General features: G+C 48.1%; 2 protein-coding genes across 5 annotated transcripts; one reads left to right on the top strand and one right to left on the bottom strand.

Moving 5' to 3' along the window:
• Nucleotides 1-901: 901 nt before the first annotated feature.
• Nucleotides 902-17043, top strand: fsd1l (fibronectin type III and SPRY domain containing 1-like). Of its 4 annotated transcripts, none has more exons than XM_015943294.3 (13): nucleotides 902-996; nucleotides 13132-13227; nucleotides 13323-13454; nucleotides 13524-13625; nucleotides 13699-13721; nucleotides 13893-14014; nucleotides 14223-14441; nucleotides 14554-14652; nucleotides 14728-14857; nucleotides 16136-16221; nucleotides 16312-16566; nucleotides 16640-16728; nucleotides 16802-17043. In XM_015943294.3, the coding sequence occupies exons 1-13, from the start codon at nucleotides 982-984 to the stop codon at nucleotides 16892-16894; spliced, it is 1461 nt and encodes a 486-aa protein (XP_015798780.1). In that variant the 5' UTR covers nucleotides 902-981; the 3' UTR covers nucleotides 16895-17043. The 4 variants fall into 4 exon arrangements, with proteins under 4 accessions (XP_015798780.1, XP_054600604.1, XP_054600601.1 ...); XM_054744629.2 differs by lacking the exon at nucleotides 902-996 and adding an exon at nucleotides 12068-12205 and having other exon boundaries at nucleotides 16139-16221; XM_054744626.2 differs by lacking the exon at nucleotides 902-996 and adding an exon at nucleotides 12068-12205.
• A 1793-nt stretch (nucleotides 17044-18836) lies between these two features.
• atp6v1g1 (ATPase H+ transporting V1 subunit G1) lies at nucleotides 18837-25235 on the bottom strand. The gene is made up of 3 exons (XM_015943290.3): nucleotides 24947-25235; nucleotides 19342-19442; nucleotides 18837-19267 (listed from the first exon to the last, which is right to left on the bottom strand). The coding sequence occupies exons 1-3, from the start codon at nucleotides 25026-25028 to the stop codon at nucleotides 19094-19096; spliced, it is 357 nt and encodes a 118-aa protein (XP_015798776.1). The 5' UTR covers nucleotides 25029-25235; the 3' UTR covers nucleotides 18837-19093.
• Between the last annotated feature and the right edge of the window lie 1864 nt (nucleotides 25236-27099).

Raw genomic sequence — 27099 nt, 5'->3', positions numbered from 1 at the left:
TAAGGGCCTCATGGTTTTGTATGGGTGCTTGGAAAGTTTGATTTCTGTATGAAGTCCTTGAGAGTCTTACAGCAGAGGTTTTCAGTGATAAATGACCCGCTGTTGTATAGCGCCTTCCAGCGTCCGTGTATCATCCACCCAATGGTGGTGTTGAGCTACCATGGAGCTACAGCTGCCCTGGGGCGCACCGACCACCACCAGCAGTTACGGTGGGGTAAGAGTCTTGCCCAAGGACACAACAGCAGCATTCTCTGGAGCCGGGATTGACCCTGCAACCTTCTGGACAACCCGCTCCACCTGTTGAGCTGCTGCTGTCTCGATAAGGAGCAGTCCGTAGGATTTGACATAATTTCATGTTGAAGGCAGAAAGTGTCCTGAGTGGCTCCGGTTCTTTACACCAACAGCTGCTGACAGCTATGCAGAAAATCCATTGGATGACCCGGTGCCTAGCAGTGCATGACTCGGGTGATAGCAGTAGACCGGGTTGGTGCCTGCTGGACTGAACCAAATCTGCCTGTAGGAGTCTCTAGAAACCGCTCTGACAGGTGAGTGGGCGTGCTACTGGTCAGCTGTGGTGGTGGGATGGTGGTTCCTGTCTTTATTAAAGTTCTGCTTCTCTGTAATAAAACGGTTCAAACACTAACTTAAGTTTCTGGGGCCTGGTGGTCAGGGACCCTGTGGAGCCTAGGCTCATCCCACCTGTGTGTGAAAGGATGAAGGACTGTAAAGGTCTTTGGGGTCCTCTGACTCAACCACTGGGACGTACTTGCCTTCTTGTTTAATTGGTAATATTTTACAGCTTCTTGGCTTGTGCAATAAGGTTAATGTGAATCTCGCTTGTTAAATAAAGATGAAGCTGGTTTGCAGCTCCTACAGGAAATACATGGACAAAGACCTTTATTTTGATAGGCTATACAGGAAGTGATGCGTAGCCGCTCTGTGACGTAGGCGCTGGTGTGTCCTCTCGTTCCAGTATCGGTGATGGAACACCAGAAGGTGAGTTCTGATTGATCGTTCATGAGGAGGTGCTATGCTAGCAGCTAAGACTACGAATCTCTGATCGGTCAGCTAACTAATACTAATCGATAAATTGGTCGCCATGGTTACTACGTGTCCCAGGCAGCAGTCACCTATCTGGTGACGACCTAAGGGCTGCGGGAGTCGCGTGATACAATGGAGTAGATCCGGTTAGATCTGGCTTAACTAATCACAAACGTTCATCTCCGAATCAGTGGATCACACCTGCTCCAGTTACCTTAACAACCGGAAGTACCAGTTCAACCCTAGCGCGCTTCAGCCAGGAGACCTGTCCATCACAGGGGCAGGAGACCTGGACAGGTGTGTTCTTCCCTGTGATGGACAGGAGACCTTTCGGTCTGGGAGGAACCTGGAGAAACGGTCCAGCAGTCCCGTTTCTTACAGACGGACAAAATAGCAGTTATGGTTATTGAGGGAGGCAGGAGGCGGTACTGTTGCCAAGGTGATACGGGTAGCAGGGCTGTACCTCCCTTTCTGGTTGGCTCATGGGTTCCAGGGTGGACTGGGGCCGGGGGATGGTGGAGCTAAGACCAGCTGAGAGCTCCTGGCCAATCCTCTACGAGTACAGAAATGAAATATTTAACAAAAGTACTGATTTTGGTTCTGAAAACAAACAATCCTACCCCGTGTCCACGTTAAAAACCTCAGATTTTCTTTAAAGTGGGAGTCAAGTATGGGCGGAGACTTCATCCACACTTCCTTTTGGGAAAACGCTTCTGAAAGAGGCATGGGCTTGCAGACCTCAACCTCCTACCTCCCTCCCCCTGTGTTAACGAGCGTGTGCGCATTCGCGTATGCACGCTTTCACACAAGACTTACCGCTCCGGAGAAGAGCAGACACATTCTGGAGGATTTCTGTTAGCCACGATCATTAGATGAAAAGGGGAGGAGGGCTTCAGCATCAAAAGTCTAAGTAATTTTGAACATGCGTAGTTTTTCTATTAAATGAGTGGATGTAGAGGAGCCGCAGATCTACTCTGAGCCCCTCCCGGATGACCGAGTTTCTCACCCTATCTCTAAGAGAGAGCCCAGCCACCCTGCGGAGAAAACTCAGGGATGTCCCAATCCAATCATGTGGTTTCAGACTCGGCTCGGGTGTAACTTCCCAATCCAGATTTGGATACAGGCAGGGGTGGACTGGCATTCTGGCACTGTCCCGGTGGGCCGCTTAGCCAAGTGGGCTACTTGTCCAGCTTTGGCCGACATACTCCACAGTTGGTGATCTGCAGAACATTAGCTACATGGTAATCCGAAGCTAACAGAGTTTCTCCTGGCGTTTTTAGCAAGAAAAACACAGTAGGGCGATGACGTAGGAGTTGTTTTACCGCGTTAGCATGTAGCTAATTCTGCTTATCTCCGCCCATGGAGAATGAGCTGATCTGGAAGGCCAGGGCTCCTGGTCGCAGTGGTCTGGCCCTGCTTGTAATTTAACAGTCCCAGTCAATATTGGATCTCACATTCAGCCTAGAGACGAGTCTGCGGATGGCAACTCCCCCCACCCCCATCACTCTCCCAATGGGGAGGGCCGACTGAGGGCCAATGATTCGTAAAAATGCCAGGGCCGAGTTTTGGTCTCAGTCCACCCCTGGACAGGGTTGGAATTACAAGAGCGCTAAGGGGGAGCTGGTTCTCCTGGCAGCTTGTCGGGTTCCCCGGAAACCCTAAACTTAGAAAAAAGATCCAGTTTCTACCTATAACGTATCTGCTGGTGAAGGTTCTCAGTCATCCAGGTCACGGTAGTCCAAAAGGGTTCAAATGAGGGCAACTGGACTTCTTTTGTTTCTTGAAGCCGTTTCTCTTTTCATCTGATGATTTTCGAATAGGAGAACGATATTTGTCCAGGACTACAAATGCGCTTCACGAGAGTGACGTCATGGAACCAGAAACGGAGAAAACTGAGAGAAAAGGGCTGTAAGTTCAGCAAAGTTCAAATCCTGTTTTCAGGAGGAAAAGAGAAAATAAAGTGGTTCTCTTGCAACTGTCTAGAAACCTCCACCTGTTGCCGTTTTTACAAAACAATGCCGTCTATTTGCTGCAACGCCTGGCGGCATCAGGGACCCTCAGGTCGTTTATAAGTGGTCAGACCATGGCGGTAATGTGGTGCAACCGTTTCCTTTTTATAAAAGTTCAGGCGATGGCGGCATAAAGGGGGTATGTGGGCGGTCTCTGCGATGCCATGGACTTCCATTTCTCTTGGACATAACTTTAGGTTACTGTCGTAACCCCGGTTCTCTGAGTAACATGAGTGAGATGTCTCACTATGGGATACGCCCCTCCGCGGATTCCTCAGAAGCACTTATCTCAATACGCCAATCCTGATTGGCCAGTGACCGTGACGTACGCGTCCCCCTGCTACTATAAGTAGCAAGCGTCCCAACGTACGCACTATTCAAGATAAACACCTCTTCTCGCTTCGCCCAGCAAGAAGGGTTGTCTGGTGAGACATCTCACTCATGTTACTCAGAGAACCGGGGTTACGACAGTAACCTAAAGTTCTCTTTCTTAACATTTGTTTCGATGTCTCACTATGGGATATGGAGACTCCCGTATTGCCAGACAGCTTATCCAGCGATCACCAACCTACAGGGATACGGCTTGGCCCGCCAAAGACCCCACACTCAGAATCGTGTGAGTCATTGCAGGGACCGAAACATCAAGCTTATAGAAGTGTGCAAATGCAAGTGGAGAAGCCCAACTTGCTGCAGCACAAATCTCCTGGATTGACAGCCCCCGAAAAAGGGCCCAAGAAGCAGACAGGCCCCTAGTAGAATGGGCCCTGAGCCCAACAGGAGCCTGAATGCCCTGACAGGAGTAAGCCATAGAAATAGCCTCCACAATCCAGTGGGAAAGCCTCTGCTTTGTGACGGGTTTCCCCTTACGAGGCCCACCCCATGACACAAAAAGCTGGTCCCCCCTGCGAAGGTTCTCCGTCCGATTCACATACTCCTTGAGCGCGCGAATCGGACACAGCTTGTGCCACCGCTCCTCCTCAGGAGAGGAGAAGGGTGGCGGGTAGAAAGCTGTGAGGATAATAGGTGAAAAGGAGCCCACCACCTTAGGCACAAAGGCAGGATTGGGCTTCAGGGACACCTTCATGTCACCGGGTGCAAACTGGGTGCAGGATGGGTGCACAGAGAGAGCCTGTAAGTCACTAACTCGCTTTGCAGATACCAAAGCCAGGAGTAGCACCACCTTAAGAGACAGGATCTTAAGGTCCAGGCCGTCCATAGGTTCAAATGGAGGCCCGGAGAGGGCCGACAGCACCAAGGACAGATCCCATGAGGGCACCAGGGGTCGAGACACAGGGAGAAGCCTGCGCGCGCCCCTTATGAAGCTACACACCAGGGGGTGTTGACCTGCCAGTTTCTTCCCAAAACCCAAGTGTCGGGCGGAAATGGCTGCTAGGTACACTTTAATGGTGGAGAAAGCCTTCTTCCCATCCAACAAGTCTTGCAGGAAAGACAGAATGACGTTCACCGGGCATTGGAAGGGTGAGACCTCCCTGCCCTCACACCAGGCTTCAAACACCCTCCATTTACAGTCATATAGGGACCTAGTGGAGGGGGCCCTAGTATTCTGTATGGTTCGAATGACTGCCTGGGGCAGCTCTGCTGACACTAGCCCGCACCCCTCAGGGGCCAGGCCCACAGGGCCAGCCGTTCTGGATGAGGGTGGAAGATCGAGCCTCCCGCTTGGGACATCAGGTCCCTGCGAAGCGGAAGTTTCCAAGGTTGGCCCTCCAGGAGCTGGAAAATGTCCGCCACCCAATGCATGGCTGGCCAGTATGGGGCCACCAGAATGAGAGTGTGGATCTGGGTTCGTACCCTCAGCAAGGTGGGTGGTATCAGGGCCACTGGGGGAAAAGCGTAAAGCAGTCCCCGTGGCCAGTCGTGCGCCAGCGCGTCCACGCCGAGTGGAGCGTCACGGTCGCGCAGAGGACAGTGAGCATTCTCCTTGGAGGCAAAAAGATCCTTTACGGCTGTGCCGAACCGGATCCAAATCTGTTCCAACACTGCTGGATGCAGGCTCCAATCCCCGTACAGGGGTGTCCCTCTGGACAACAGATACGCCCCCCGATTCAGAACACCCGTGTGAGAGGAGATGCCTGCTGCACCATAGGATCAGTCTGCGTGCCAGCGTGTGTAACCGCATGGAGCGCAGCCCCCCCTGGTGGTTTATATAAGCCACAGTCATGGTGTTGTCTGTTCTCACTAGGACATGATGGCCGGAGAGAAAAGGCAGGAAGCGCCTCAGGGCTAGAAAGACCACGAGGAGTACCAGATAATTTATGTGTGTCCCCCAGAGCTCTCTGCTCCACACACCCCTGACAGAGCGACCCTCCAGGAGCTCCCCCCCCCCCCCCCCCCAACCTGACAGGCTCGCATCTGTCGTGACCACTTTCCTCACAAGAACCAACCCCAAAGGCACCCCCGTGCCAAGAGGGAGGGGTGACGCCAACAGCGGAGCGCCGCGACGCACGCTGCAGAGACCGTCACCCTGCGCGCTCTCTGGCGCACTGGAGAGAGACCCAGAGAAGCCACCCAGCGTTGAGAATCTCTCATGTGTAGACGGCCGAGTGGTACCACTGAAATAGCCGACGCCATGAGACCCAAAAGCCTGAGGCATAACGCAAACAGCACCGAACTGTGTAGGCGGAAGCGCTCCAGGCAGAACGAGAGCGCGTTCACGCGCGGTGCCGAGAGACAGGCCGTGAACGCCCCTGAGTCCAGATTTAGACCTAGAAAGGTTATTTTCTGGGAGGGGAGTAAAGCGCTTTTCTGCCAGTTTATTCTGAAACCCAGACCACACAAGTGAGGGATCACAACCAGCGTGTTTGACGCTGTCTCCTCTCTGGACCGTGCCAGCAGGAGCCAGTCGTCTAAATACGTGGCCAGCCGAATGCCCCTCCCTCTCAGAGGGGCGATCGCCGCCTCCGTACACCTGACAAACACCCTCGGGCTCAGCGAGAGGCCGAATGGGAGCACGGTGTATTCGTAACACACTCCCTGAAAGGCAAACCTCAGAAATTTCCTGTGTGGAGGGTACACGGGAACATGAAAGTATGCGTCCCTCAGGTCGATTGAGGTGAACCAGTTGCTCTGGTGAATCAGACGCAAAAGGGATGAGAGCGTGAGCATTTTGAATCTGTACTTTCTGAGGCATCGGTTCAGGGCCCTCAGATCCAGGATCGGGCGAATCCCGGTCCCTCCCCACTTCGGGACCAGGAAGTACCTGGAGTAGAAACCGCTCTGAGACCGATCGGGAGGCACAATGCATATCGCTCCCTTCTCCAGCAGGGAGGAGATTTCTCCCTGTAGGATGTGAGCTGACGACCCCTGGGCGTGGGAGAACACTACGCCGGAGAATCGAGGAGGAACAGAAGCAAATTGGAGCCTGTAACCCCTCGAAAAAGTTCTCAGCACCCAACGTGAAGCAGAAACCGCTGTCCATTCCTCTATGTGAGTGGAGAGCGGTGACACAGCCGTGACACACGGAGCAGCAGCTCCCTCCAGAGGTTGTGGGGCAGCGGTGCTCGTGGCAGCCACTGCGCATGCGCGGGGGCTTTGTGCTTTGACGGCCCAGGCTTACGGGGACGACCCGTGGCTGGCGGGAAAGTCCGCCAGGGGCCGCCCCCGCCTGGAACCGCTCATGGGTGACATTTTTATCGCGTCATACCCCTGTCAAAACCCGTGCACGCGCATTGGGTCCACAGCGCGCGTGTGAACGGGACTCGCGAGCGAAAATATACATGGCAGCGCGCGTGTGAACGGGACTCGCGAGCGGAAATATACATGGCGAGAGGTTATCGCGTCATACCCCTGTCAAAACCCGTGCACGCGCATTGGGTCCACAGCGCGCGTGTGAACGGGACTCGCGAGCGAAAATATACATGGCAGCGCGCGTGTGAACGGGACTCGCGAGCGGAAATATACATGGCGAGAGGTCATTTGTGCACTGAGAGGGAGCAAACTGTGTCTGTGAGCGCACAAGGATGTGCACAAGTGACAAACCTGCGTGCGCGCGTGGTCAACGAGCACACGGCAGAGGAAAACGTGCGCGCGCGGCAGCCTCTGTGCGCGCTCGGCAGCCTCTCTGCGCGCTCGGTTTCTGACTCCTGCTCGCTCGGCTGTAAGGGTTTTGGCACTCTGGAGGCGTGGCCTGTGGCAGATCTTCTCTGTCCTCTGATTGGTTAGTGTACCCCGCACTTTACCCTCTACCTATCTATATAAAAAAGTCTGCTAGTCAAGTAGTCGCTGGCATAGCTCAGTTGGAAGAGCGGGTGACTCTCGCCCCGGTGGATCCAGGTTCGAGGCCGGGCAAGGAAAATACAGTAGATGTCATGTTAATTTTTCTTAATTTCAGGTATTTTACAGTTGTGACCGTTCAACTGTCATTAAACGTCCGAATGTTTGCTGGGCAGTGTTTTAAAAAGTGCACATAAGCTAGATGGTTTTAACCATATAAAATTACATTTTTTGTGATACTGGAAAAATACATACTGAAATAAAACTACTGATTGAAAACTTTATGACTGTGGTTGTACAATATATGACTCACTAATACACTGCAAACTCCCTTAGAGTGGGGCTTCCAGAGAGAGAGAGAGAGAGAGAGAGAGAGAGAGAGAGAGACAGAGAGAGAGACAGAGAGAGAAAAGTTCTTGCCTCATTAATGAATTGTTTATTTTTTTCAGTATTTAATTGACAAATTATCCTTTCAAATAATTAATTGATGAGTTACATAATTGTCCATTTAGAATTGTTGAATGGACTGAGTCAAGTTTGGTGCACTTTATATATTTCAAAACATGTTTTTTTTTTTTTTTTAATGATGCATATAAATAATTTAAATGTTAATTTAATGAAATATTTCTATTTTTTCATTACCTCACCCTTGTTTTGACAAAAACGGGACCTTGCTGGATAATATCATGGAGAAACTATTTGTTCACAGTACATGGCTCAGTGAGGATCTGTGTAAAGGAGGAGATACTCAGAAATCTGTCTGCAGATTGTTACAACCCAGACTGGAAGTGGCGGGCTGTAATAAGAAAGGAGACCAAACAGAGGAGTGGGGGTTCAACAACTGATTTATTTAACAAAAGTAAGGATTTACTAAAGCAAGTTAGTGAACAGAAAATGGCCAGTGAGGACTCTCCACCACACAGGAGAGACCCAGTAAAAGCAGAAAAACAGTAGGCTTTGTAGGCAGCACCACACCCTGAGCCCAGGTGCCTCCAAGGCTGCTTAACCAGCTGCCTACAACAGAAGAAAAACACAATTAAACACAAATGAAAACCCAATGAGATGGTGGGGGCATCACAACACGTTCAGGACTACCCAAACACCAGTAAATCTTGACTGCACTGATCTGAGGTGTCAATGGCCATATTCCCCTCTCTTCCAGAGTCATATATTTTCCTCAAGTTCAACTGCACTCTGAAGAGGCTCATTTGGATTGTGCCACATAGGCCAGTGACCTTTGTCTCAGCACTGTATGCTGGAACTATCAGCGACCAACCTGGGAATCTGGTGTGTTGAAAATGCTACAACTAGAGATGGTCATCTTGGTAGACAGGGGTTTCTGCATTGATGACATTGTGCCCTGCAAAGTGTACAGGCCAGCTTTCCTTTCTGGCAAACCTCAAATGTCTGCATGTGAAGTTATAGAAACAGAAGCCATAACATCTCTGAGTGCATGTGGAGCGCTCCATTCATCTGGTCCAAGAACACAAGCATTTTGATTGTTATTCCCCTCCTTGCATTTGTAAACAATCAGCTATATGCTGTGGTTTTTCTCCTTACCAACTTTTAAAATAGCCCACTAGTGAAGGCCTGGGCAAAGAAGCCTGATGTCTGAGAACCTCAACATATGTACGGCAACCATACTGTATATTTACACACTTTCATAAAGAAACTGCATATCAAGCTTTCATTCAGATGACCTTCAACAGTGCTGCACCCTGCTGAGGGACATCCGAGTAAAACCTTGAGATGGCCATTTTCTGTTCACTAACTTGCTTTAGTAAATCCTTACTTTTGTTAAATAAATCAGTTGTTGAACCCCCACTCCTCTGTTTGGTCTCCTTTCTTATTACAGCCCGCCACTTCCAGTCTGGGTTGTAACAATCTGCAGACAGATTTCTGAGTATCTCCTCCTTTACACAGATCCTCACTGAGCCATGTACTGTGAACAAATAGTTTCTCCATGATATTATCCAGCAAGGTCCCGTTTTTGTCAAAACAAGGGTGAGGTAATGAAAAAATAGAAATATTTCATTAAATTAACATTTAAATTATTTATATGCATCATTAAAATAAAATAAAAAACATGTTTTGAAATATATAAAGTGCACCAAACTTGACTCAGTCCATTCAACAATTCTAAATGGACAATTATGTAACTCATCAATTAATTATTTGAAAGGATAATTTGTCAATTAAATACTGAAAAAAATAAACAATTCATTAATGAGGCAAGAACTTTTCTCTCTCTGTCTCTCTCTCTCTCTCTCTGGAAGCCCCACTCTAAGGGAGTTTGCAGTGTATTAGTGAGTCATATATTGTACAACCACAGTCATAAAGTTTTCAATCAGTAGTTTTATTTCAGTATGTATTTTTCCAGTATCACAAAAAATGTAATTTTCTATGGTTAAAACCATCTAGCTTATGTGCACTTTTTAAAACACTGCCCAGCAAACATTCGGACGTTTAATGACAGTTGAACGGTCACAACTGTAAAATACCTGAAATTAAGAAAAATTTACATGACATCTACTGCATTTTCCTTGCCCGGCCTCGAACCCGGATCCTCCGGGGCGAGAGTCACCCGCTCTTCCAACTGAGCTATGCCAGCAACTGCTTGAATAGCAGACTTTTTTGTATAGATAGGTAGAGGGTAAAGTGCGGGGTACACTAACCAATCAGAGGACAGAGAAGATCTGCCACAGGCCACGCCTCCAGAGTGCCAAAACCCTTACAGCCGAGCGAGCAGGAGTCAGAAACCGAGCGCGCAGAGAGGCTGCCGAGCGCGCACAGAGGCTGCCGCGCGCGCACGTTTTCCTCTGCCGTGTGCTCGTTGACAACGCGCGCACGCAGGTTTGTCACTTGTGCACATCCTTGTGCGCTCACAGACACAGTTTGCTCCCTCTCAGTGCACAAATGACCTCTCGCCATGTATATTTGCGCTCGCGAGTCCCGTTCACACGCGCGCTGTGGACCCAATGCGCGTGCACGGGTTGTGGCACGCTTTAAACGCCATACATTTTTATTGATTTTTGCTGCGCCCTTGACATCTTGTCTGGATGCGACAGCGAACCTTTTAATGCTCCTTGAGCGTGACATGTTTGTGAAAAACAATGTGAGTGCTTGTGACGTGTGTTTTGAGCCGGCACCGCCGGCTGCACGTCCTGGCCCCACCCTGGACCGCTCGGGAACTCTGCCGGAGGGGTTCCGTGAGGGGGGGGAGAAAGCACCATGGCAACATCGAACAGGAGGAGCTGGCGAACGGGGAACCGCCAGCTGCAGCGTCGGGAGGGAAGAACTCCGACAGGCTGCCCACTTCTTCCTCCTCACCTGCTGACCGCCGGGTCGGGTGGGTTGTCCCGGTGGCGGAGCAGCTTGGTTGCCGGATCCCTGAGGCCAAACTGGTCGAGGCTCTGAGCCCGAAGGAGCTGGTTGGACAGCTTGAGGCTTCGGGCGCTTTGGGATCCGGAACTGAGGCTGGGCTCGGGCAGCTGCCTGAGGCAGGTTCGGCCGAGCCGGCAGCGCCGGTGAGGGTTTACGGGGAAGGCAGAGATGAAGGGCTTCATCCTCTTTCTTTTTGGCCGCACACCGTTGCTGCATTGATGCCAGGGCAGAGCCAAAAATGTCTTCAGGCACGATTGGCATGTCCAAAATGTCCTCCTTCTCTCTCTCAGAGAGGTTGGTGAGGTTCAGCCATCGTGCACGTTCTTGAAGCACCATCATGCCCATAGCTTTAGCCGTAGCATGGACCGCGCAGCGCTGCACACGCAGGCAGATGTCGGTCAGTACGGTGATTTCCTCCCACACCTCCGGGTCCGGCTTCGTATTCATGTCCTCACAGAGCTCGGCTTGGTACGCCGAGAGCATGGAGGAGACATTCAAAGTTCGGACCGAGATGGTGGCAGCCTTGTACGCCCTCTCGTTCAGCGCCGACTGGAAGCGGTCCGCCTTCGCAGGGAGAGCGGGAGGCCTGGAGGAAGTCGCCGAGAGCCGTGGGTGCAGGTGGGCTGCAACCAGCGGTTCCATCGGCGGCATGCGAAGCATGCCAGCCTTCTCCATCCCTTCGAAGTCCAGCGAGGAGGCTCCTTGGACAGGAGACCTGGAGCTGAACGGGTGTTTGTCCCAGGAGGACCTCACTTCTTGGAGTAGCTCCGGGAAGGCGGGAAGGAGGGGCTTTGCCGCCCTCGTGGCCTGAGGCAGCTTCTTTCCCTCGTAGCGGGATCTGACAGCCTCAGTGACCACGGTGGACCAAGGGATGTTGAGCCTGGTCGCAGCGCGTCGGCAGACTGACTGCATGTCCAGGTGGGCGGCCGGAGAAGCCGCTCCATCCCTGGGAGAGGACGGAAAGCTAGGCATGGAGGCCTGAGCGATGGGGAGAAAGACGTCATCCTCCTCGTCCTCCTCTGAAATGAGGAGTTCCGAGGTGTCCTCGTCGTCTCCGTAGTCCAACTCCAACACGTCCTCGGCGGGGTGGCTCGGACCGGCCAGTTCGAGCTGTGAGCCCCAGCTGAGTGCGGCACACGGTTCCGGCTCCAGGAGGACATGTTCGCTGGCGTCCCCAGGCGGTGGCCCAGGGGCCGGCAGGCAAGGGTCCTTCCCCGACAGGCTAGCTTGGCGCGCTAGCCGCCGGCGAAGGCTCTTCAGGGTGAAGCAAGCGCAGCTCTCACATGACCCGGGGTCTTCCAATGCCAGCTGGGCGTGTTCCAGCCCGAGGCAGCTCGAGCAGACCCTGTGCGGGTCTTTGCTTGAGATTTTCTTCCCACAGGTACAGAGGCGAGCTCCTGCGCCGTCGACTCCTCTGGAGGGAAGAGCGGCTTCCATGTTGGCTAACTGGTGTGTTAGCATAGAACGAACAGATGCACTGGAGTGTGAAGCTGCTCGTTATGCCCCGAGCCTATGGTGAAGGTCAGGACAGAAGGACGGTAAGTTAACGTTCGGCGACGGAGAGAATATTAGAAGGCTCCGTCTGTGAGCAGTTGAGCTAACTTACCTCAGAGATAAGCGACCACCGAAGCGAGAAGAGGTGATTGAATAGTGCGTACGTTGGGACGCTTGCTACTTATAGTAGCAGGGGGACGCGTACGTCACGGTCACTGGCCAATCAGGATTGGCGTATTGAGATAAGTGCTTCTGAGGAATCCGCGGAGGGGCGTATCCCATAGTGAGACATCGAAACGAATGTTAAGAAAGAGAACTTGCTTTTTATTGCCATTGAAGCCGCGATGGTTAGGTTTTTTAACAAGCCGCCCCTGAAGGCGTCGGTCCTTATCAGTCCCCGTGGTGATCTAAGCTTCAGCTCTAACAGAGACGCTCTAGTTTGCCGTCTCAGCTGATGTTGTTCAAAAAGAAAACTTATTGTCCGTGTTTACTTTCATTTTCAATACATATGCCGGCATGGTGTGTCTTCTAAAACGTACCAGAAACATGTTTCAGACCCAAACCAACCATTGGACCATCTGGCTGCACTTCCCTGGCTCCTCCCCTCATCATACACGTGTTCAGCACCAGAACACCACTAGTTTGAGAGGTTCTCCTCAGTAACATCGGAGAGGGAGAAACAGCTGGCTGCTACCACTTCAGCTTTAGGGCAAACTACCAGAGTCCCAGAAAGACCGTCTGAAGCCACGGGACAACAACAGATGTATGGACCTAGAAAACGGCGACTGGTGTTTAGCGCTAGCTTGTTTCCTCTGACATCACGGGTTTCCGGTTCCAGCAGACGTGGCCTAGGGATGATGGCCGACAGCAAGGCTGAAAGTTCTGTCACGTGTTTATTGTTCTGTAGATTTGCTGTAGCAGTGAAGTGTGTGTGTGTGTGTGTGTGTGTGTGTGTGTGTGTAATCAACAGGAAGCTCTGCGACGCATCATCAGCACATTAGCCAGTAAGAATGAGGAGCTTCATCACTTCCTGGAATCAGTCGATAACACTGTGGCAGGCCTGCAGGTCAGCAGCTCATTGGCTGGGGTGGGGTGGGGGGGAGGGGTGAAATTAATTTAATCAACTTTTTAACTAAGGCAGTTAAATCAATGACCAATCAGGAGGAGTCTTGTAAAGTGATGTCAGAGCTGGAGGAGGAGCTTGAGAAGCTAAGCTCTGCGCTGAAGGAAAGAGGAGCTGAACTGGGAGACATCATCAATAAAGAGAAGCAGAGAAAGGAGGCGGAGCTTGAGGTGAACAAGTCTTAATGTTTAAGTTTGTTGTTGTTTACTGTTTGTTTAGTCTCCTGTTGGGATTTGCAGCGACAGCTTTTGGAGGGAAGGAATGCTCTTCTGTCCTGTGAGGAGCTGCTGGAGTTCGCAAATCAAACACTGTCCGTTACCAACGAAGAAGAATTTTTCACGGTATGACATCCGACTGCAGAAAACGATTTTTTGTAAACAAAACAAACAACAGCTGAATTTGTTTCTCTTTCAGGCAGCAAAACAAATCAAAGAGCGGTACGGCACTGATTTTCATGTTGTTTGTATTGATTTGCTGTTTGTTTATCTTTGGATCACTAACATTCCTGCCGACACAAATAACTCAGACTAACCAATCACAGTTAATTCTGTTTGCATGGAAACCCCACCCACTAACATAACCCTGGCACCGCCCCCTACTGTTGCCAGGGTAACAATGGCTCCAGCATTCCGTTTGACTACTCGGCCGATGGTTTCAGAGAACATGTCCCAATATACTGTTGACTTCAGCACAGAAAGGGCGGGGCTTCAGCGCCTTTACTTCCTGCCAGGTCAGAGGCCACGCCCCTTGGATTGTGTATTTTATCGTGTTGTTTGTTAACAAAAGTAACAGAAATTCAATGGAGCGCTTTTACTTTTGTTGTAGACTTTTTGTTATTTAGGTGGATGTTCCCGTGTACCTGGTTACCGTGGAAACCAGATAATTAGTTGTTAGGACAGAGTGTAGCTACCATCAAAACCCGAGTCTTCTGTTTTTAGTTCCTGGATCTCCAGAGATTGACACATCACGATGTGCTGTCCGCGATAACGCCATCACTGTAGCTTGGCAACCGATCGGTGAGACAGCTGAAGACGGCGGACCAATTGAACGCTATGAACTGGAATACCGAAAAACAAACTGTGACAACCCGCTGAGAGTCACAGGAGCATGCTGGGAAAAAATCTGTGACATTAGAAATACAGAGGTCACGATCTCAGGTGAGGCTGCAGGTTCACTAGTCTGCTAAGACACCGAGCTCTGCTCTAATCACCTCGTGGTCTTCGCCTTGATTCTACTTCTTGCTTAGCAACATTTGCTTTTATTTTGAAGGTCTGAAATTTGATACACTGTTCGTTGTTGTTCGAGTTCGAGCAAGAAACAAAGCAGCTGCTGGAGAGTTTTCAGAGCCTGTTGCCATGGAAACCAGAGGTAAACTCCCACAGGAAAGAATGAGGCTGAGAAAACAGGAAGTGTCACAACTTTCTCGTTATTGTGTCTCGTCAGCGTTTAACTTTGGCTTTGATGCTGCAACGGCTCACGCTGAGCTGAAGGTTCAGGGCGACACGATCACCTGGGAACCGCAGGGGGTCAAAGGTCATGAGGCGCGCCTTCGAAGCAAGGACAATAAAAGCAGGTGAGCATATCATGATGTCATAAAAGTCAAGAGAGCAACTCGCCAGCCCTCACAAAGGTGAGTCCCAGTATCAGCGCCCGCAACAGGTGAGAAAAGCCTGACTTGAAGAATCAGCTGATGAATGGATGAGTGATGTCACTGTCTAGTCATACCTAGTTCAGGTTAGGGGCGTAACACCTCAGATCTTTTGAAGCCTCAGCTCAGCCCGTGGACCAGTTACACCTGAACAGTTGAGGTTAACCACACCTGAACAGGTGAAGTTGACTACCCCTGAACAGGTGAGGTTTACCGCACCTGAACAGGTGAGGTTAACTACACCTGAACAGGTGAGGTTTACCGCAACTGAACAGGTGAGGTTGACTACACCTGAACAGGTGAAGTTGACTACCCCTGAACAGGTGAGGTTGACTACCCCTGAACAGGTGAAGTTGACTACCCCTGAACAGGTGAGGTTTACCGCACCTGAACAGGTGAGGTTAACTACACCTGAACAGGTGAGGTTTACCGCACCTGAACAGGTGAGGTTGACTACACCTGAACAGGTGAGGTTTACCGCAACTGAACAGGTGAAGTTGACACCTGAACAGGTGAGGTTGACTACACCTGAACAGGTGAGGTTTACTGCACCTGAACAGGTGAGGTTTACCGCAACTGAACAAGTGAAGTTGACACCTGAACAGGTGAGGTTTACTGCACCTGAACAGGTGAGGTTTACCGCAACTGAACAGGTGAAGTTGACTACACCTGAACAGGTGAAGTTGACTACACCTGAAGAGGTGAGAACAGGTGAGGTTGACTACACCTGAACAGGTGTTCTTATTGTTTTGGCTTCTCAGAAACTGAAATCCTGACTTCAGATCTGATTCTCTGTCTCTGTGCCCTCTTGCCTTTTTGTCCCTCCTCAGTCTCCGTACCGCCTCTTCAGTCCCTTCAGGTAGAAACTGTCATGGCTGCCTGGCCGCTGCCCGTCACTCTTATCATCATTTCACTCCATGCAGCCAATCATATCACTGCTGACATCATCACTGGCACCACACAACAAAACTGAGTTGTTTATTTTCATAATTATTTGTATTTCTGTTTTAGAATGTTTGAAAACAACTTTTGAGGTTTTGAAAGTTTTCGTTTGGATAAAATTCGGAGACATTTTCATTTGAACCACTAAACGCTGCTTTGATTTTGTCATCCTGCTGCGTCATCGCTTCGGCTAAGCCCCATTGGTTGTTTGTGCTGTGAGTCATCTCTGTTCGTAAAACTTCTTTTGGTCTTCTTCTCCAGCAGAGGCTCCACTCCATCTCCACATAAGACGGCAGAAAGTCGAGTCAGACGTGAGCGATTTGCCGGAGAGTCGTACACGGTGCTAGGTACCGCCACGCCGACTAGACTTTACTTTGAAAGTCTGAATCTTACCGTACTTTAATTTGAAGACTGAATCCACCGACTTTTCTTCTTAGGTGATCAGGACATGAATAAGGGCTGTTACTACTGGGAGCTCCGCCCCCTGGATGATTGGAAGTCATTGAGTGTGGGCGTGGCCTATCGGGGCAACTTGGGGCGATTTGACCAGTTAGGGAAAAGTGCTGGTTCGTGGTGTCTGTTTGCCAGCCAATGGCTGCAGAGTTCACTTGCTGCCAAGCACAACAACCGGGCGAAGGCGCTGGACTGGCAGCTGCCGCGGCGAATCGGAATCTACTGCGACTATGACCACGGTGCCATGACTGTAAACAGCTGTTGCACCCACCCCGACCCTCCCACCCCAGCTCACCTGTCTCTGTGTTTCAGGAGATCTGCTGTTTGTTGACGTTGATCGACTTTGTCTTCTGCATAGCTTCAAAACAAAGTTTGTCCAGCCGCTCGTCCCTGCTTTCACTGTGAGTAGTACTCATTCAGGTACTATCGCAGCTTCTGTCTATAGTACTGATTGTACTTTTACTTGTATTGTAGGTGTGGTGTGGCAGTATTACCATAGCAACTGGGCTGCAGGTGCCGAGCTTTATGGGAACCTTCCTGGAAACCCATCGCACCCCGTCTCAGTAGAAATTGGTGAATTACTGGTCTGATGTCAGCATGGCGGAGTCATCCGTTCATAAATGTTTTACTGTAAATCTTTAAAATCTGTCAGAAACATGTATTCTGTAAATTTTCACACATTTAACAGGAAATACAGTAATATTGTGTTTATTTGAACCAGCAGGACTTATTGTTGAATTTTAGTCAGTTGTTTTTTGTAAAGTAAACGTATTGTGGAGCATGGACGTAATTTTCACTTTAGAAGTGGGGGTGGGGGGGGGGGATCTTTACAGTATGTTCTAATAGGAAACAGGCTTCAACGTAAACGGTTGTTTTCTGCTTGGTCCTAGAGCTCAACCAGTGCCCATTTAATATAGCGTAATGTTTTCGGATGGTAAAAAGTGCAGGGGTCAAAACTTGACTTCAGAAAAAGTGGGGCCAGGACGTGCAGCCGGCGGTGCCGGCTCAAAACACACGTCACAAGCACTCACATTGTTTTTCACAAACATGTCACGCTCAAGGAGCATTAGAAGGTTCGCTGTCGCATCCAGACAAGATGTCAAGGGCGCAGCAAAAATTACGTCCATGTTGTGGAGGAATGTGTCCGTCTACCCGTCAAACTTCTAGTACCAAGCATTTCTAGTTTTTAAGAGTTAAAACAGCAATAAATGTCAAATAAACTCAAATGTTTTAACAAATCTGTCGATCTCTTATGATGATGACACACTTTTGGAGTCTATAGGGCCACCTGTCACCACAGCTGAAGACAAATCAGCACAAAGTCACAAAATCTCTTTCTCTACAAGGACCTAATAAGTATCCATCCATCCGTTTTCGGCCACCTATCTGGAGTCGGGGTGTTGGGGCAGCAGCCTAAGCAGGGAGGCCCGGACTTCCTTCTCCCAGCCACCTGAAAGACATCCCTCCAGCGGGTCCTGGATCTTCCTTTAGGGCTTGTCCTCACCAGGAGGCATCCTGACCAGACGCCCGAGCCACCTCAGCTGGCTGGCTCCTCTCAACGTGGAGGAGCAGCGGGTCTACTCCAAGCCCCTCCCGGATGACCGAGCTTCTCACCCTATCTCTAAGGGAGAGCCCAGCCACCCTGCAGAGAAAACTCATTTCGGCTGCTTGTATCCGCAATCTCGTTCTTTTGGTCACTACCCAAAGCTCATGACCATAGGTGAGGGCAGGAACGTAGATCGGCCAGAAAATGGAGAGCTTCGCCTTTTGACTCAGCTCTCTCTTCACCACGACAGACCGGTACAGCGCCCGCATCACTGCAGATGCAGCACCAATCCGCCTATCGATCTCACGTTCCAGTTTTCCCTCACTCGTGAGCAAGACCCCGAGATACATGAACCCCTCCACTTGGGGCAGGACCTTTTATTACGATATGATTGTAATAACTTAAGAGTCATTTTATGAGCCAGACAAGATAACTACCACAGGATAAGTTAGGAATGTCAGCACCACCGTGTCAGAGTGGCATGACTGTGTAAGTATGGTCTAAGTCAGAAAGTTAACTTCTGGTCATTGTAATGAAATACGTGGCCTTTTTGGTACGATACAAGAGCATTTTTCCACATAATTACAAATCCTACAGTTATAGAAACAGGAGAATTAAAACGGGTCGAGTGTCGAAACCTTAAGTCTATGCTGTTAAATATTTAGGACCCTGTAATAGATCCGCCTGGCCTGCCAGACTCGTCGTCTACAAAGAGAAGTAGTCTGGTCCCTCACAGGCAGAAGAACAGCTGATGAAGACTGCGGTCGCCGGTGGAAACGTGTGGAGGTAAACCGACAACACAACCTCACTAAGCCTTCCCGTTTGTGATGGTCAGGTCCGACTCGTGACCTGTTACATTGGTCTGATGTCTAAAAACAAACAAGTCATTAATCCAAAAGGATTTTAAAAGCTGTTCCTGATGCAGAAAAACTTTCATATCTGATTCTGTCACAGAGTAGCCAGTTTGAGCCAATCACAGTTCACTTTAATGTCATTTCTCTACAAACAGGAAGTCACAAGATCACAAACAAACAAGTGGATCTAAAGCATTTCTGTGTTTCAGGATTCACGTGAATTACACGAGGGGCCGTTCCGCAGTACTCACAGATATTTCAGACAGAATTTACAGACAGATTTCCTTTGAAGCATAAATACTTTTTACACATCGACACAAACAGAAGAGGAGGAGGGGCAGGAGCCAGATGTCGGCCCCGCCCCCTTCAGCCCGCCACACGGTAGTTGGAATGAAACTCCGGCTTGATGTCGCAGACGTGACGCAGCAACTCATTCAGCACAATCTCACGGTTACCACGGTAACTCTCCTGGATACGAGCCATTTTCTCAGCTGTGTCACGGTCCACTTCCACTGCACTGTTACCATGGGAACCAAGAGCCTGGGAGGGGCGGAACCAGGAGAGATTTAGGACAGGAAGCTAGACCACAAAAAGACTAATGGGGGTGTACTGACTGCTGCCTCCTTGGTCTTGAACTCCTTCTCCCTCTGCAGGCGGTACTGTTCGATCTCCGCCTGCGCCTCCTCCTTGGCCTGCTTCAGGCGGCGGTTCTTACCTGCACAGGTCACATGACATGACATCACACCATGACACTGCTCTAGTAGATCACATCTAAATTAATTCAGACTTAAGAACAGATGTAAGTTCTCTACAGAGACAGTGATGTGTAAAAACAGCACCAGGACGTTTGTGGACACAGGTGACATCTATGCCCATAGGCCACAATCCCAGGGGGGGACATGTCCCCTCTGGCATAACGTTGTCCCCCCACAAAAGATGGAGCTTATAAACATTTTTAACAGTGATATAGTATTGTCCAACGAGAGCAGAGCACAACCCAAGATAATTAAACCTGCAAAACAACGTTTTTTTATTCCTTCAAAGATCATGACTCCCCCTCCACTAATCCTCATGTTGGTACAGTCCACAAGCTGCTCCGATGTTCCTGGAGGCGGGAGCAGTGTTGCCAATTTAGCGACTTTGTCACTGCTAACGACTTTTTGACCCCCCTCAACGACTTTTTTTTTTTTTTTTCCAAAAAGCGCCTAGCGACAAACCTAGCGACATTCCTAAATAAGCCTACCATGTCACCACTGGTTACTAATTTAGCTGCCTCAGTAAAAAGGGGCAAATGAGACCCATCTAAGATGGCGGCCGGCCACTATGGCAGCTCTAGTAGGCAGCACCAGTCCACGGGGCATCTACGTATATCGCCCAAACCCAATATTCGCACTTCCACTCTTCAATTGTGCGATCCTGACCATGGGTGTGAGTGCGTAGGGTGTACCGATTCTCAAGTGCGGATGTTGATCCCGCCCCTTTTGCGACCTTGATTCGCACTTCACCCAAGTCCACATCGATGCAGACTTGGGTGAAGTGTATTACCCACAATCCATTGCTGCGGGAGAACTGGCTCAAGTTCTTTTTCTGAAATTCTGAAAAAAAAAATTGTTTTAGGATGATTAGTTGATGCTCTGAAACTTTTAGACAAAGCATTACGAATTTTTATTTATTTCAAATAACGTTTTGAAAGTTGTTAAAGGTTTTTGAAAAAAGTACTACAGCGACCAGCCTCCCAGCAAACATTTGAACGTTTAATGAACGCTGAAACGTCACACCGACACATTCCATCATGGTTGAAAAATAGTTCCAAAATTAAAGTTTCAACGTGTCTCTTCTGGACGTTTAATAATTAAAATTTAGGCTTCTTATTACTAGGGTAGCGAGGATTAATCGGTTTGACTGTTAACCACGGTGTGAAACACTGCAGTTAACCCGCCGTAAAGACATCTCTGCCATTACTGGAATATAGGGCTGCACGATATCAGGAAAACCTGCGATATTCGATAACAGTGCTTAATATTGCGATATTGATATTACTCGCGATAAATGAACAAATACTAAAGTATGCAGTGTTGATGTCGTCTGGCGTGTGACGTCTGCTCTGGGCTCAAAGCAAACAAAAACTAATGCATGAATTCCATTACAACATAACATTTTTATTGCAAAAATATGCAGCTGCACCTGCTAATGTATTAGCAGCTGCACCTGCTACTGTAATAGCAGCTGCACCTGCTACTGTATTAGCAGCTGCACCTGCTACTGTAATAGCAGCTGCACCTGCTACTGTATTAGCAGCTGCACCTGCTACTGTAATAGCAGCTGCACCTGCTACTGTATTAGCAGCTGCACCTGCTACTGTATTAGAAACAAAACAACAGACTGCATGCATGCAGTTTCTCAGTGACTTTAAAACATCACCTCCACCACAAAACTTTTTCTGATGCTCCAAATACAGAAAAACATCCCTTACCAGGGTTTTTGAATAAATAAATAAAAATCAGAAAATAAGTTTAAATGTTAAATAATAGTTAACATCACTTACATGCAACAGCAAATTCTCTCATTGCTACTGAACATTTTCTCCACTTATGTGGTTATGATATAAGGCTGTTGCTGTAATTGGGAAGTGAACTGTGCTGGGCCAAACTAGGAGAATGTTACGATTTTCTGAGGGAAAGAGAAAAACAATTGTCTACCTTTCAGAAGAGGAACTGGCAAAAAAAAAAAAAAAAAAAACTACATGGAAAATATGTGAAAACGTTTGTTTTTAACCCCAAAGTTTACCTAGATCTTAAAAAGCAGCTCAGATGATGAAACTGCAACTATGATTCTGATAACAAGCTAACGTATATAGATACGACTGTAATAATAATATAATGTAGACATGTGCATCCTCACGAGGTTATCGTTGCCTACGTAGGCATGACGTCAGAGCAAGCCGGTGTTAAGTCAGACTCAAACCTAACCAGTATGCACTGCGCGCCGATCACCGGTGATCTAATCTACGCAGAACTGGCTCTAGAACACGACCAATGTTTGCTGGGATGTGTTACATGTGGGATTGTGTGACGACACAATGCTCCCTTGTGAACCACGCCTTCGAGACCTCACTGTGCACTTGCTCCAAGTGCACTTTGCAGAAGGCCGCAGGGCGAGTAGTAGGACTTGCCCCTAATCCAGGGGTGTCAAACTCAAACTCACATGGGGCCGAAATGAAACTCTGGGACGGAGTCGAGGGCCAAACTTAATATTTTTTGAAAAAGTGACGGCAAATTTGCACATTTTATTTATCAACATATATGCAATTTTGAACCTTTAAATTTGGAAACAAACTTATTTCTGCATTAACACTGAATGTGGATTAACCAAATTACACACGAGCAAGTCAGTTGTTAATAAAAGGCATCAGCGGTATTCATTACTTGTGGTATAATCAGCATTTTAAAAATCTTTTCAGGATTTATGTTTTCCTGTTTATTAATTTTTCTTATTTTTTAGTCTCCTTTTTTTCTCCTGTAATACGTGTCATCGCTGCTGAGGAACAATAAAGGGATTTTCTATTCTATTCATCTATCTGCAGCCTTTCCACTTCCTGTTTACTGTAGGTTAAATCTTTTCTCACGGGCCAACAACAAAATAAAAATATCATTTTATCTTAAATGAAAATGCAACATCTCACCTGTTAACTTTCATGTTTTGGAGCAGAAAAAGAGCATAAAACCAACATATTTAAAGCTCAGTTTGCTCCACTGGTTTACTGTGATGCTCACCTGTTCCAGCCAGATACCTGCATCATGGGGTTGATCTGAGCTGAGGAGGAGACTCCTGTTGTTTTGTTCATCTTCATCATAATAATGACAGCATTAGATGACAACAGGTGCTCACATAGGTTTGTGCTGATGAACATGTTGTTGTGTGTTGGGGAGGAAACACAACGACTGCAGCCACAGAGTCGTGCTAGTTTGAGCGTGTCGCTGCTCGCTGGAGTTATATCAGCTCTGTCTGGACGTTAGTTGGAAAACTTTCTTTTTCAGTCGTGAACACATTACTGAGCGGCTAGAATCTCCGTTTCTGGGCTTCAACGTCAGAAAACAGCTGAGTGAACTCGGCGCTGAGTGAGAGGAGTGTTTAGTTTGTCCGAGACAGCGGAGCTGCAGACACCGGCAGCAGGCGCTGGAAAAAACACAAAGGAGGGGGCGCGTCGGCTCCGCGCTGACGCCGCAAAGCATCAAGGGAGTTGAAGTCTTTGCGGTAAAATCGGCCAGCGGGCCAGTTTTAATATATTTTTGATATTTATCTCACAGGCCACATAAAAATGCTCGAGTCTGACATATGTGCCCTAGTCTGTGCTATGAACATAACATCTATGATAGCTTCCAGTCAGGGTTTCGTAGAGCTCATTCTACTGAAACAGCTCTTCTTAGGGTCTCTAATGACCTTCTGACTCACAGTGATGCAGGGGACTGTTCTGTTCTGGTCCTGCTGGACCTGACTCCAGCCTTTGACACTGTTGACCATCACCTGCTACTGGAGAGGCTGAGAAACTGGGTAGGCCTATCAGGATCTGCTCTGGAGTGGTTCTCCTCTCATCTTTCTGAGCGCTCCTTTTCTGTGGCCGTCTCCAAGTTTAGGTCCTCCACCACCTCCCTTACCCATGGTGTCCCACAAGGTTCTGTGCTGGGGCCTCTACTCTTCCTCCTCTATCTGTTTCCTCTTCAGCACATCCTGAGCACCTTCAAATGAATCTCCTACCATCTTTATGCAGATGACATCCAACTGTACATCTCCTTTAAGCCCCATGAGATGTCTAAGCTGCAGCTGTTACACACCTGCTTAGACTCTATCAAAACCTGGACGGCTGGGAGCTTTCTTCAGCTGAATGAAGATAAGACAGATCCTCATCTGTGCCCCCAGACGAGCTGGTTCCCAAAGTCAGAGACTCTCTTGGTCAGCTTGCTTCTCACACCAAACCTTCCGTCAGGAATCTTGGCGTGACCTTTGACCCAGCTCTCACCCTGGATTCTCATTTCAGTTCTCTTGTTCGCTCTTCCTTCTTCCATCTCAGGAACATTGCTAAGATGAGTCCCATTCTGTCCCGCTCTGAACTTGAGACAGTTCTCCACACCTTCATCTCCTCACGCTTAGACTACTGTAACTCTCTTTTCACGTGTCTGAGCAGAACCTCCCTGAACCGTCTACAGGTGGTTCAGAACGCCTGTGCTCGGCTTCTGACCAAGTCCTCCAAACACACCCACATCACCCCGCTTCTCCTCCAGCTTCACTGGCTGCCAGTCAACTTCAGGGTTCATTTCAAGATCCTGGTTCTGGTCTATAGGGCCTTACATGGACAAGCACCATCTTACATTGGTGATCTTCTTAGTCCCTACACCCCCAGCAGGTCCCTGAGGTCCGGTGACCAACGCCTACTGGTTGTGCAGCACCAGGCTAAAGACCAAAGGTGACAGATCATCTGCTACTGTGGCCCCCAGACTCTGGAGCTCTCTCCCCCTGAGCCTGAGATCAGTGGACTCAGTGGTCTCCTTCAAAAAGCAGCTGAAGACTCACTTGTTCAAGCTGGCTTTTGTATGACCTTCTTCACCTCTCTCTCTTTATTCTGCTCTCCCCACCTTCCTCAGGATCCACTGATTTCCCTCTTTCCTGTTCACTCTCTCTTTCTTAACATTTTTTTCTTTTAAATTGCAATTGCTTATTCTTGCTCATTTTAAATATATTTTTAAACATTTTCGAAATGCTTTTTCATATTTTTACAATTTTTATATTTTTTGTTTTTGTGAAGCGCCTCGTGATTTTTATCGTGAGAGGCGCTATAGAAATGATACTTTCTTCTTCTTTTCGCTAGTCTGTCAGGTGACAGAGGTCACCCTTCTGTCATGTGACCTTAAACAGTAATCTCGCGAGATCAGAATATGTGGGGTTTTTGAGTGAAAACGACATTTAGCGGCTAATGACAGCGTTCCGGTTCGGTGGGACCGGTCGAACCTCTACGGTACCGAAGGTCCCCGCGAAGGCCGGATGCCAGACTTTCTGCCCTGAACACGGACTCGTAAGTCGGTACCGACAGGAGAAAGTTCGGTTCGGTTTGGATCGGTTCTTCACAGCCTTTAATTAAAACCGAGATGAAGCTAACTGTCCCCGGTCCCGGTGGACCAGCAGGTTTGGACCGTGCCCCGGTAACAAGCCGCCTGTTATACTCACGCTTGCGGGCTTCAGCCACCTTCTCGGCGGCTCTTTTCTCCGCCTGCAGCAGCTGCTGGATCCCCTGGGACTGACTCGCCATGCCGGGAGAACGAACCGGGAGCTGGATCTGAGGAGTCGGAGAAACACGGCGAAGCAACGAAGGTCGAACCTGAAGTGCTTCTTCCTCTGCTGTCAGCTGACCTTACGTCACCACGCGCTCTGTCACGTGACACTTGCGTATTTTAGACTTGTCCGCCATATTGGATGGGTTCCTCCCTCACTAAAGGTTATTATAGCGCCAAGTTCATCCCCAAGACCTGGCTGCAGACATAAAAACCTGCAGGGAAGACGTGTTGCTGCTAAATTAAACAGCCAATCGTAGAAGAGCGCCTCTAGCCAATCAGAGGTGAGAAAAGCAGAACATTCTTTGGACTTCCTATGAATCCAGATGACCCTGTTCTAACGTAAACACAGACATTTGTCTATGATTTTAAATCATTCCAACTTTATTTATAATTTCCATGTTAACACTCTGGAGAGTTTTAACCTCAGATCTAAAAGATGTGGTTCGACCTGGAAACAGCAACCTGTGGATCTTCTGTTTAGGGGCTGTAGAAGGTCAGAGAAGAACACTCTGAAGGTCACTGAGGAGGACACCAAGGTCACCTCTGTTCAGTTCCAGGTGTGACTCAGAGGGAGTGGACATGTTTATCCTAAGACCCACAAGAACACGCCAGAGGCGTGCTTCGCTGTAATAACTACAAGGTTATTGAGTCACCGATATATATATATATATATATATATATATATATATATATATATATATATAATGAGCCTAAGTCTCCTCCCTTTCCGGTCGTATCATGGGTCCTCAGAAAAACGGAAAAAAAAATACAAGTCAACGGGGCTAAAAATGCTATAGTACAAAAGTACAAATGACAGATTGTAAGCATCACAATGTCACTGTGTCATTGTAAGACTGAGTAACAAACAACAGAAAAAAGAAACATCATAAACTTGAACATTAACCAGAAAAGGCTACAAAAGAAGAAAAAGGCACTAATCTAATAGAGCTGAGAGATAATTTAGTAGATTTGTAGCATTTAACTTATCTATTTTTTAAGGGACTTAAAAAATAAATTCAAGTCATTTTTGAAAAACAAAAAATTTGGATTCACTTTTAAAAAGCGACATTTATGAATGAAACATTTCTCTAAAATGATTAAATTGTTAACCAAGACGTGAATTTGCTTATCTTCATTAATACATCCAAACTGAATTATGTGAATAAAGGAACTGTGAAAACCTGTCCTGTGTCTTTACTAATCGCTCCCACCCGCCTCTCGTCTCCCAGTTACCCAAGGTCTCAGTTCCTCCTGTATTAAACCCTCCCAGTTCAGTGTTCCTCTTCTGTTCCGTTTCATTGTCTGCGTGCTTCTCATTCGCCTGCCTTTCTTTCCCCTGCATTTGGATCCTCACCTCAACCACTTGCCTCACCTGCAGCGTGACAGGAATATTGTCATTTATTTATTTGTATTGAAAGCCAGGGTTAGGATTATACAAATCCTTTAAAAAAAATGTTTACCACATTGTAATAAAGAAAGATGTTCCTGTGTTTCAATGTCGTTTTTACACAAGATGCATAAATTATCCTGTATATTAAATCTGATACGTAAAGCTCTTTGCTCAGATTTATACAATAAATGATATTAAAATGAATCTCTTTAATTTTAGGTAGTAAGGGATAAGCAAGAAAACATGCTCTTATAATAAATGTGTTTTCCTTCGGGAGAGGAAATAATGTATCTGACAAAGTTGCTCTAACAATGAATGATTACATTTTGGGTCTAAGAAACAAACATTATTTATAAATAATTTTGAAAGCTGTTGAATAATTGGATAATATTGTAAACTATCTCATCCAGATCACCTCGGGAGAAATGGCTCTAAGAACTCTAGAGTACTCCTTTAAGGTGCAGTCCACATCGTCTTCGATCTTAGTCACCGTGGTCCAAGCATGTACCACCACCGCCCCCCACCAGGTGGACAACAGCCCAAACCTCTTTGTCCATCCAACTTTTATAAAAATTAGATTTTCTTTTATACAACACTAATCTGTTATTCCAAATGGTTGAAGTGTGTGGACTAAAAATGTGAGTAAATATAATTTT

This window comes from Nothobranchius furzeri, chromosome 6, assembly GCF_043380555.1.
Source record: "Nothobranchius furzeri strain GRZ-AD chromosome 6, NfurGRZ-RIMD1, whole genome shotgun sequence".
Lineage (NCBI taxonomy): Eukaryota > Metazoa > Chordata > Actinopteri > Cyprinodontiformes > Nothobranchiidae > Nothobranchius > Nothobranchius furzeri.
This window is presented reverse-complemented; position numbering and strand designations above follow the sequence as displayed.